The sequence below is a fragment of the Otolemur garnettii genome, unplaced genomic scaffold (assembly GCF_000181295.1).
Source record: "Otolemur garnettii isolate 467f Iridium unplaced genomic scaffold, OtoGar3 scaffold00012, whole genome shotgun sequence".
Taxonomy (NCBI): Eukaryota; Metazoa; Chordata; class Mammalia; order Primates; family Galagidae; genus Otolemur; species Otolemur garnettii.
The window spans coordinates 30003994-30015917 of record NW_003852407.1 but is presented as its reverse complement, the minus strand read 5'-3'; the positions used below and the strand labels follow the sequence as shown (position 1 = coordinate 30015917).

At 37.9% G+C, this 11924-nt stretch overlaps 1 protein-coding gene across 1 annotated transcript in view; it reads right to left on the bottom strand.

Annotated features, from left to right (window-relative positions):
* ROCK1 (Rho associated coiled-coil containing protein kinase 1) overlaps nt 1–11924 on the bottom strand; it is a 155020-nt gene that overhangs the window by 23039 nt on the left and 120057 nt on the right. Inside the window, exons 19-22 of the mRNA XM_012802019.2 lie at nt 10382–10542; nt 7309–7493; nt 5499–5568; nt 2353–2447 (exon numbers count right to left, since the gene is read on the bottom strand). Coding sequence (XP_012657473.1) covers nt 2353–2447; nt 5499–5568; nt 7309–7493; nt 10382–10542 — 511 coding nt within the window. The remainder of the gene's footprint in view (nt 1–2352; nt 2448–5498; nt 5569–7308; nt 7494–10381; nt 10543–11924) is intronic.

The window sequence follows — 11924 nt, the reverse complement described above, 5'->3', positions numbered from 1 at the left end:
TTACATCCACCTTCTATTTTCTAGTAAGGAAGTATTACAAATAAAATCTTCTGCCTCAAGGGTAAAGAAGGGGACATATAGTAACCACAGAAAAGGAAAATTCATTCCTTTCACCCAACAACTATTCATTTGAATATTTCCTCTGTGCCAAATACTGCTCTAGGAATTAAGGATCATAGCAGTAACAAAGTTCCTCTCCTCAGGGAGCATGAGTTAGTTGGGTCATATGGACAATTAAAAAAAGGAACAAATACTATAAAGTATGCCACAGAGAATTATAAAAGATGAAAGGTAGGGCTGGGCATGGTGGCTCACGCCTGAAGTCTCAGTAGTCTGGGAGGCCGAGGCGGGTGGATTGCCTGAGCTCACAGGTTTGAAACCATCCTGAACCAAAGCGAGACCCCGTCTCTAAAACGTGCTGAGTGTTGTGGCAGACGCCTGTACTCCCGGCTACTCAGAAGACTGAGGTAAGAGTATCACTTGAGCCAAGAGTTTGAGGTTGCTGTGAGCTATGACACCACGGCATTCTACCAAGGGCAATGAAGTGAAATTCTGTCTCAAAAAAAAAGATGAAAGGTAGAAAAACCATGAATGTGGCTGATATTTTATTACAGGGAAATCAAAGAGGCCTCTCTGCTAAGATGACATTAGAGAAGAGACACAAAGGAAGTGAACCATGCAGGTATCTGGGAATACAGTGTTTCAGGGAGAGAGAAAATCAAGAAACAAATATCCCTTGGTAGAATGCCGTGGCATCACAAATCACTGCAACCTCAAAGTCTTGGGCAATTCTATTATCTCAGCCTCCCAAGTAGCTGGGACTATAGGCACCCGCCACAATGCCTAGCTATTTTTTTGTTGCAGTTGTCATTGTTGTTTAGCAGCCCTGGGCCGGGTTCAAACTCTATAGTGTAATAGAGTTAGTTATAGTTATAGAGTAACAATAAATAAATAAATAAAATAAAATAAAAACTAGCCTGGTGTTGAGAGGGGTACCTGTAATCCCAGCTACTTGGGAGACTGAGGCAAGAGGACCGCTTGAGCCCAAGAGTTTGAGGTTGCTGTAGCCATGAAGCCACGGCACTTTACCCAGGGTGACAATGTAAAACTCTGTCTCAAAAAATAAAATTATACACGAAGTAGTTTTTGTTTTTGTTTTTTGAAAGCGTCTCACTATGTTGCCCTTGAAGGGAGTGGGGAAATGTTCAACTAACTATGGAAATGAGATCACCAAAATCAAAAATCAAAGAACCTGTACAGGACAAAAGATACAGTTTCTTCAACAAATAAATGTCAGTATAGTGATTCCTCTTTTAGTGGTGAAGAAAGAAGGCACAATTAAAAGGCAGGATGCAATGGGCTTCTGAAATGCATAGTAAGGCTCTTTCTCGTTCATGCATGATGGTTATGATGACACTTGTCATCATAATGTAATTCAAAAAACTGTTTTGTTTTGCTGTTTTCTGTATTTGCTTCTATAACATTTAAATAGTTTTAAATTTCTTTCAAAGGTGGTTAAATGTAAAGAGAATATAACAATGTCAGAACACTAATTCCAGTGTCTGTTCTAACACTATCTAGCTCCTGTATCAATCTTTACGGGCCAGTCAGCTCCACTCTAAAATCTGGTTGTTTCATTTAAGTAGCTTTATAGGGTTTTTTCCTTCTAAGGCCCAAAACACATGTAATGAAAATCAACCTACATGATAATACTAGGGGGAAGACCTTATATACCTTTATATATTTTCTTTTTTTGAAACAGAATCTCACTTTGTCACACTCAGTGGAGTGCCATGGCATCACAGTTCACAGCAACCTTACACTTGAGCTTACGTGATTCTCTTGCCTCAGCCTCCCAAGTAGCTGAGACCACAGGCTCCCGCCACAACATCTGGCTATTTTTAGAGATGAGGTCTAGCTAAGACTCAGGCTGGCCTCCAACCTGTAAGCTTAGGCTATCTATCCACCTCAGCCTCCCAGAGTGCTAGGATTACAGGCATGAGCCACAGTGCCTGGCTATAAACCTTTATCTGACTTAGAAATAATGATCTGAAAATACAACACAAATTACTTATATACAAACTTTTTATACACACATAGAGGACAAGGAACCTTGAAAATCATTGTCAAAAACATTTTTGTCAGTTTAATGAACGTCTGTGCCATTGTTAGCGCTGATTTATTACACTGTTTCTTTACCATAAAGGTAAATTTCAGCCTAGTCTGATTTGTTCTGAATTAGCACAATGAATTATGCTATACCATTCCCACCAGAAAAATGGCACATCTTACTGTTTCACACTTAAGAATGCCTATTGTATTGGTTCTTGTTCTAAAGTAAAATGGACTTACTTTTCATTTTGCAGTTCCTGTATTTTCTTTAAATTTTCTCTGTTTTTTTCTTCAATTTCTTCTTTAAGTTCTTTTACCTGGGTTTTATAAAGTGTCTGTAAAAGAAATGATAATTAACTGCTTATGGTGGGTTAAAACATGGCACGGCAGTTTATTAGAAATCAACTTTAGACCCAACACTTCTATTCCCAAGTATTTATTCGTGACAAATGCAAATAAATTTCTATACATAGTCTCATGCATTTTCTTTTCTTCTCTCTTTTTTCCTCTTCTTTTTTTGAAGACAGAGTCTTACTTTGTCACCCTTGGAACAGTGCCGTGGCATCAGAGCTCACAGCAACCTCATACTCTTGGGCTTAAGTGATTTTCTTGCCTTAGCCTCCACAATAGCTGGGACTACAGGTGCCCGCCACAATGCCCGGCTATTTTTTTGTTGCAGTTGTCACTGTTGTTTAGCTGGCCTGGACCTGCCAGCTTTGGTGTATGTGGCTGGCACCATAACTACTGTGCTACCGGCACTGAGCCTCAAGCAATTTTCTTGCCTCAGCCTCTCAAGTAGCTGGGGCTATAGGCACCCGCTACAACGCCCGGGTATTTTTTGAGATGGGGGACTCCACTTGGCTCAGGCTGGTCTTTAACCTGTGAGCTCAGGGAATCTACCTGCCTTGGTCTCCCAGAGTGCTAAGATTATAGGTGTGAGCCACTGCACCTGGCCCTGTGCATTAATCTTCATTGTGGCATTGTTCACAGCAGCTCCAAATTATAAGCAACCCAGATATCCACCAACTCCTAGGTTAAAAAAATTATGACATAGCTATGCTACTTAGCAATAAAAAGGAACAAACTACAGATAAATACAACATGATAAATTTAAAAAAATATGCCAACTCAAACAAACCAGTTACTAAAGAAGGAGTACATGCTGTGATTCCAAGCACATGAAATTCTAGAACAGGTGAAAATAATCAATAGTGACAGCCAAATAGTCATTGCTGGGTAAGACTGACTCCAAAGGGATGCAAGGGAAATTTTTTTCCTGAAGAAAATGTTTTACATGTTGATCGTAGTGTGGTCACATAGGTGTACACATCTGTTAAAATGTATTGACCTATATGCTTAAAATAGGCATAATTTATTGTATAGAAATTATACCCTAATGAAATATATAATAATTATAATTACTCGAGAAAAATATTATTAAAAAAACTCAACCAGGGCCCAACACAGTGGCTCATGCCTGTAATCCTAGCACTTTGAGAGGCAGAGGTGGGTGGACTGCCTGAGTTTACTGATTTGATACTAGCCTAAGCAAAAGCAAGACCCTGTCTCTAAAAATAGCCAGGCATTGTGATGGATGCCTATAGTCCCAGATACTCGGGAGGCCAACGGAAGAGAATTGCTTGAGCCCAAGGAGAGTGAAGTTGCTGTGAGCTCTGATGCCATGGCATTCTACCAAAGGTGACAAAGTGAAACTCCGCCTCAAAAAATAAATAAATAAATAAAAGAAAAAAGAAACTCAGCCCATACTAAGAATTTAAAGATTAGATCAATCCTTGAAATGAACAATGTTAGAAAAATCACTTCCCTTTTGGGTGAGTGGGATAAAGTGGGTGGTTGAGAGACAGGTAGAAGGAGTATACACAAGTTAAGATTTAACAAATATTCTGTTGACATTGTCAAATGATATGTGCTTCTTACAGTATAATGGTTCTTAATTCACTAGGCTTTTGTCAACTCTGTTAGCAGATCAGACTCACTATATAAGTTGCTGAAGTTGTACAATAAACTTTTTGTTCTGGTATCTGTAAGTTTTTCTTTTTAAACTACCCTTTTTAGTTTAAAAGATGGGAAGAAAAAAAAACCAGCAAGAGTCTGTGAATACCCTGTGAATACCTGGGAAGAACTACTTTTATAGTGTGCACTTAATTATCCCTCTAAGAAACAGTACTTGTCTAGGGGAAAATACATAAATTTCTATGGGAATGCAAATGAAGAAAGAGTAAGGACTTGTTCTAGTTCAAGCATTTATAATTTCTAAAATTAAACAGTCCATTTTGGCTTTTGAAATCAGGTTCTCATCTCTTCTGTCTGACTTCAAATACTGAAACTTATTTAAGTAATCAACAAAGGAATTGAAAAAGTAATCTATATAAAACCCTGATTAAAGACAAATCACACATTTGTTTCTTAATAGCTTATCAAATTAAATACAATGTAACCCAATTATTACAAGCAATCAACAATCAAGTAAGAGATAGGGTCAGGTTGTTTTTTTCATTTTCTAGAAGCAAAATCAAGAATCCTAGGAACCAACACAAACATCCATCCATCCAAACATCTAAAAGCACTGGATGGTTACCCTGTGGAAGTATATGAACAGTAAGTGTACAGGATATTACAGATGACCTTGCAAGAGTTAGCAGTATGCACTTTGAATAATTAGGGTTAATATGCACTCAAGGAAAGAATTTCACATCAATTTTTTTGTTTTTGCAGTTTTTGGTGGGGGCTGGGTTTGAACCTGCCACCTCTGATATATGGGGCTGGCGCCTCACTCCTTGAGCCACAGGCACCGCCCTCAATTTTTTTTAAATTAAAAAACATATGCTGGGCTCAGCACCCATAGCACAGTGGTTACAGCGCCAGCCACATACTCCAAGGCTGGCAGGTTAGAACCTGGCCCAGACCAGCTAAACAACAATGACAACTGCAACAACAATAAAACAAATAACAACAACAAAAAATAGCTGGGTGTTGTGGTGGATGCCTGTAGTCTCAGCTACTTGGGAGGCTGAGGCAAGAGAATCACTTAATCCAAGAGTTAGAGGCTGCTGTGAGCTGTGATGGCATTGCACTCTATAGAGGGTGACATACTGAGGCTATCTCAAAAAATAAAATAAAATAGAAAACATACACCAATGATAGCCTAAGAAGCTAACAAGGAAAACAGACAAAAAATAGTTAGAAAGTCACTGTAATTTATTTAGATCCTTTTATGTGAATGATTCATTGAATCATCTTGAATAATTCATTGAAAAAAAAAAGAATTCTTTTTCATTGAAAAAGAATCATTCACATAAAAGGATCTATAGCTTGTTTTAAGTCAGGTTTTCAAAGTTTCTATGTTAAAAATGATTCTCACTTACCGAGAAATACTGCTCGGCTTCAAGCTGATCTTGTAGTTCCCGCATTTGTCCTTCATTTCCTCTATATTGTCTTCAGATAAAAGGAAAACATAAAATAAATGTTCCCATTTATACTGGACTTCATATTATTCTAAAATAATGTTGGTTTGTGAAAAGCATACTTCAATAGGAAGGAAAAGCAAGAACAATCAATTGACATAGGAGGAGCACTGCATATAGAGACAAGTACGTGCACATAAAACACACTAAACACAACTCGCACAGAGAACAAACTCAAAAAGAGAACTACAATGCAACCCAAAGATACAGATTTTCAAGGATTAATAATTTATCAGCAGCCACTAGGCTTTCATATTAGACAGTAATAGCTTTGGATTTTCAGTGACTAAAAAGGCACATGGTTGATAAAAAAGTACATAATAAATGATGAGTAAGTTATTTTGGGAGAAGAAAAATATAAAACACATTACTTGGTAAAAATGGTGGCTCTAAAAGGGGAAAAGAATTTTATCAATTTAAATCCAACTTAATCAAAACTGCCAATTTTATCTAAGAATCACAAGTCTTAAATAAAGCTGGCAAGTGAATTTATTATAAAACAAATTTAGAAGAAATAAAAAGATATAACTTGGTATAAGAAGTGCCCATCTTTGATAGTAAATTCCTGAAGTATGTATGTCCTTACATAAATTCTGAAAGCAATACCGACACCTAGCTTTCTATGTTTCAGGTAAGCAGGGTATATCACATCTCAAGAATAACAGAAAAACAAAAAATACATTTTACATTCTAAGATGAACCAAAGAAACAAAACAAAACACAATATAGCATCACCACACCTAGTTCTAGTCTCTTAAAAAAGCAAGCTCAGCTGGCTGTGGCGGCTCACACATGCCATCCTAGCACTCTGGGAGGCCGACGTGGGAGGATCACTTGAGCTCAGGAGTTGGAGACTAGCCTGAGCAAAACCCTGCCTCTACTTAAAATAGAAAAATTAGCCAGGTGTTGTTGCCAGGTGTTGCACCTATAGTCCCAGCTACTCAGGAGGCTCAGGCAGGAGGATCACTTAAACCTAGGAATTTTCTGTTGCCTGGGCAACAGAAAGCCTGTCTTTAAAAAATAAAAAGGAACACTGAACATTTTCTGTAAGGTAGTATTGCCTTAATAAAAATAAATTTATCTCTGAGTTTTACAATTCTAATCTGAAGAAACATGATGATTTATGTGGATATGAAAATCATAGGAGAAAACTGGTTTTTTTTATCATAAACATAAAGTCAGCAACCTTGATAATCTCCTTTTTGTGTCCCTTTAAATATGTGTATTTTTTATTTAGTTAGCCAGTCTTTTTTTTTTTTTTTTTTGAGACAGAGCCTCAAGCTGTTGCCCTGGGTAGAGTGCCGTGGCATTACAGCTCACAGCAACCTCCAACTCCTGGGCTCAAGCGAGTCTCTTGCCTCCGCCTCCCAAGTAGCTGGGACCACAGGCGCCCGCCACAACGCCCGGCTATTTTTTTGGTTGCAGCCGTCATTGTTGTTTGGCGGGTCCGGGCTGGGGATTCGAACCCGCCACCTTAGGTGTACGTGGCTGGCGCCTTAGCCGGTTGAGCTATAGGCGCCGAGCCAGCCAGTCTTTCTAAACCTCAACTCCCTTTTAAACCTTCTTTGCAAGCAAATTCTTTTAGTTCTAAATGCTTTTTTCTTTCTTTCACAAACTGTAAGTACATAATCTGTACACACACAAAATACCAAACACATAGGCCACTGCCAAACACAAAAAAGAAAGAACGAACTTTATTCCCAAGACTTACTTTGTAAGCTGAGCTAACTCAAATTCTAACAACCTCTTTGCTTCCAATAAAGTATTTATTTCCTGTTTCATCTGCTTTTGTAAAACCTTTAAATTGTCCGCCTCAAATGCTTGAGTCTTCAATTCATTTTGTAACAACAGTCGCTTATTTGATTCCTGCTCCAGTTGCAGGGTTAGATTCTTAACCTGTAAGTGAGAAAAATAATTGGGATCTTAAATTTCTTTATTACGTTATTTGAAAAAATACTAATCAAATCACAAGTATACATACATTATAATTTATTATACTAATAGAAAACATTAGTATTGAAAATAGTATCTATCATTCTATTTGTTTATTACTGAAGATTTACTGTTGCATCTAATGAATTACCAAATTTCAGAAATGAGTTCAGGATAAAAATCTGGTTTCTTTCTACCCTGACCAGCATGAAAATTTTAGAGTTCATACAAAGTGACCATAAAAGCTATTTTAGGGATGGGCGTGGTGGCTCATGCCTGTAATCTTAGCACTCTGAGAGATTGAGGCGGATGGATCCCTTGAGCTTAGGAGTTTGAGATCAGCCTGAGCAAGAGCAAGACCTCAGTCTCTACTAAAAGTAAAAAAAACTAGCCAGGATGGGCAGTGCCTGTGGCTCAAAGGAGTAGGGCGCCGGCCCCATATGCTGGAGGTGGCAGGTTCAAACCCAGCCCTGGCCAAAAACTTAACTAGCCAGGCATGGTGGTGGGTACCTGTAGTCCCAGCTACTTGGGAGGCTGAGGCAATGGGATCATTTGAACCCAAGACTTTGAAGGGCACAGAGTGAGATTTTGTCTCAAACAAAACAAAACAAAAAAAGCTATTTTAAGTTAGGTACAGTGGCTTGTGGCTATTGGTCCCATCTCTTCAGAAGGCTGGTGGGAGGATCCCTTGTGGCCAGGACTTCAAGGCTGCAGTGAGATATGATCACATCCATGAATATAGCCACTGCATTCCAGGCTTGGGCAACATAGTGAGACTCCACTGCTATTAAACAAAGTTACTTTGGGGGGAACGTTACAACGGGGTAAGGTTTATGTACTCTAGTCTACAATCCTTCAAAGCTTACAAAACAAACTGAAGGTATATTTAATTCAATTTAACAAACATTGACCAAATGCTTATTAGGTTCTGGGACCAATGAATTCAAAATTCTTACAGTGATTTACGATGACCTTCATGATCTGCTTTCTACTTCTGTAATTCTATCATCGTCCATTCTCTATAATCTGATCATCTTCAGATCCTCAAATCCAATAAAGTCTTTCTCAGAGTTCTTGTACAAGCTATTCAGTTTTAACTTAAATGTCATACCCTCAGCAAGGCTCTTCTTATCTCCTGGATGTGACTGGTCACACACTCCTACAGCATCTGTACTTCCTTTTAATTATCTGTCATGCTTGTAATTATTTTAGTATCTTTCTCTCTTGGCTGTCCAATAAAGTCAAGACCACACCCACATCATACCCATAGCCTTAGTAATCCCAACACCTAGCCCAGAACCAGGCAAATCAAACATGGTGAAAAATTTCTGTTTTTAAAATGATCTTTCATTTTTTTTCAACGTACATTCCTCCTGCATGCTGCTCCTTACAGATATCTCTAAACTTTTTTTAAAAATTTTTTGTTTCTTAATTTTGCTTTTTATTTAATTTTAGAAATCTCTAAATTTTCTCCTTTCTAGTACATTCTATATACCACTGCCAGATTAATTTTCCTAAAAGAATGTTTTCACCTATGGCTCTCATGCAAGTTTTAAAGAATATCAATACTTTGACCCCCAGGTTTTTCTCACAACTACTCAACATGTCTCTTCTCTGGTCAGATCAAGTTCTGTTTTGTCCCTTACTTGTCCATTTTCTTGCCCATATAGCACTCACTCTTACCAATACCATTACTGATAATATTTCTTCTACCAAGACAAGCTCTCAGTCTCAAACTACCACCTTTTGAGGTCTTATTCAACCTTTAAAATCTAGGTAGCAACCTACTTTTCCTTATGAGATCTTTTTTACATTCAATTTTATTTATTATTATTACTTTTTGAGACAGAGTCTCACTATGTTGCCCTTGGTAGAGTGCCATGGCATAACAGCTCACAGCAACCTCAAACTCTTGGGCTTAAGCAATTCTCTCGCCTCAGCCTCCCAAGTAGCTGGGACTACAGGCGCCCACCACAACACCCAGCTATTTTTTTATGTTGTTGAAGTTATCGTTGTTGTTTAGCAGGCCTAGGCTGTGTTTGAACCCACCAGCCCCTGTGTATGTGGCCGGCACCCTAACCACTAAGCTATGGGTGCCAAGCCTACATTCAATTTTAGAAATAAATTCTAAAATACATCTAGTAACTACAGGATATAATATCGTTTTATTGTTGTATATGTGTATCCTATGCTTTCTATCAATCTAATCTAGTAAAGACTGACTGTTTAAAAAACAGAAGAGCAGGCCAGGCTCAGTGGCTCACACTTGTAATACTAACATGCTGAGAGCCCAAGGCTGATAGATTGCCTAAGCTTAGGGTTTGAGACTGGCATGAGCAAAGCAAGACCCTGTTCTCTACTAAAAAGAGAAAACTAGATGGGTGTTGTGGCTGGTGACTGTAGTCCCAGCTACTGGAGAGGCCGAGGCAAGAGGATTGCTTGGGTCCAAGAGTATGATGTTGTTGTGAGCTATGATGCTACAGCACTCTACCCAGGGTGACAAAAAAAAAAAATCTAAGAGCACATACTCTTTCTTTAGGATTACAGGACACTTACAATAAAGAGCTGTTTTGTTTTGTTTTTTCTTAAAGCAGATGGTTAGTTACTTCTGGGGAGGCCCTCTGACACTTCAGTACAATTGTACTGTCAAAGTACAAAATGGTGTAGACCCTACCGAATGAACATTCAATAACTATTTGAAGATGAGAATTCTGTATGTTACAGTACGGAACATAGATACATGTGAGTTATTTCAAATCTCCTCCACGGTATTTAAATTACAAATAATTCTTTGTTCATAACCTGGTTTTTTCTCTTTTAAAAACAAATAAAATCAGTTCTATTTTTCTTACTTCATCCTCCATCCTTTCTTTATTTTCAGCCAAATGCTCTAGCTTCTGCTGAGATTGTTTCAGATCAACATCTAACATGGAACATTGTTTCTCAATCTGAACAACCCTATTTTCAGCCTTCTCTCGAGTTTCTCTCTCTTCTTTCAGCTTTTTTTCCATCTCTGTAAAAGTAAAAAGTTATAAATATATATTTAAAGAACGAGTACTTTAATATATTTAAACTTACATGGGCTATAAATTGGTTTCAAATCTCCCCATTGTTTTTATTCTGAGACTCTACCAGCTATTAATTACAGAAGTTCTCATGTTACTTGAGTTATTTGCATAGTAGGAATTTCTAACCCAGCCCTGAGCCAATGATATGTGAGATTATTCAGCACCATTTTAGATCAGAAAGTGAAGTGTATAGAGGGAAAGACAGTGGAGTAACAGAGGAGGAAAATGGGAGGTAGGTCAAGTAAAAGCAAGAAAATATCATTGTGCTAATTAATCTATGCATTTCATTGTTCTAGGACTTTTAAGACCCTTCAGGCTATCAGCAAAACTCTAAGCAACACAGCAGGATACTAGTCTACACAGAGGTTCCTCTTGTGAGATATGATAATGAAGGTTCTGAGAGGTTATGTGGGTAAACATTAGGACAAGGTTAACTTTTCCATAGTCATGTATGTAACTGGTAAGCTGCACCAGGTTTCTAGCTTAGGCTCCTGGGTAGTAAGTAATACTTATACCATCACCCTGAGCCATGATAATATCCACCATTTACTGAAAGCTTTGTATGCACAGGAACTTCCCAACCATTTTCTCATCTAACTTTAAAAAACATAATAAATAGAATTGTTAAGGGGCAATGTAGATTTACCTGATTCTAAAGCCTGGGCTCATAAAGACTGTATGGCCAATTATTAACCAGATTAGTGAGAATAAAGAGTAAGAGCATGCTTGATGAGTATGATTATTAGTTTTCCTTTAAACAAACAGGACTTAAGGTACCAACTGACACATTCAGATTAGCAGGTTAAAAGGGAGCAGATGGTGAAGAAAAAACAGACCTTTTTTCAGAAGCTTGGCTATTTATTTATCCAGCAAATAAAAAAAACAGTGATAACTGGTAAGGACCATAGTTTGGTGCAAAGGTTTATCCATTTGTTTTTAAGATGGAAGAGACTTATACATATTAACAACAACAAAGAAGACGGTGGAGAAGAAAAGGTTGCAAATAAAGAGGCAAAAAGTCAGTCAGGATGAGATAAGAGAAAAATGGATTTGAGTAGAGCTAGAACATATTAGCCAGGACAGAAAAAAGGATCCTCCTCTAAGATGACAGGAAAAGTAATGAAGATGGGTAAAGCAGGAGGACAGACTGGTAAAAGAACTAACACTTGTTATTTTTTGTGAAACAGGAGGAAATTTCACGTAAAGATGGAGAGATTAAGAAATGTCATAGGAAGCTTGAGAAGATAAATAAAAGAGAGAAGAAACTGCTGAGATAAAAATAATTGGCAGCCCAACTGAGGTTGGAAATAATACAATGGACTAACAC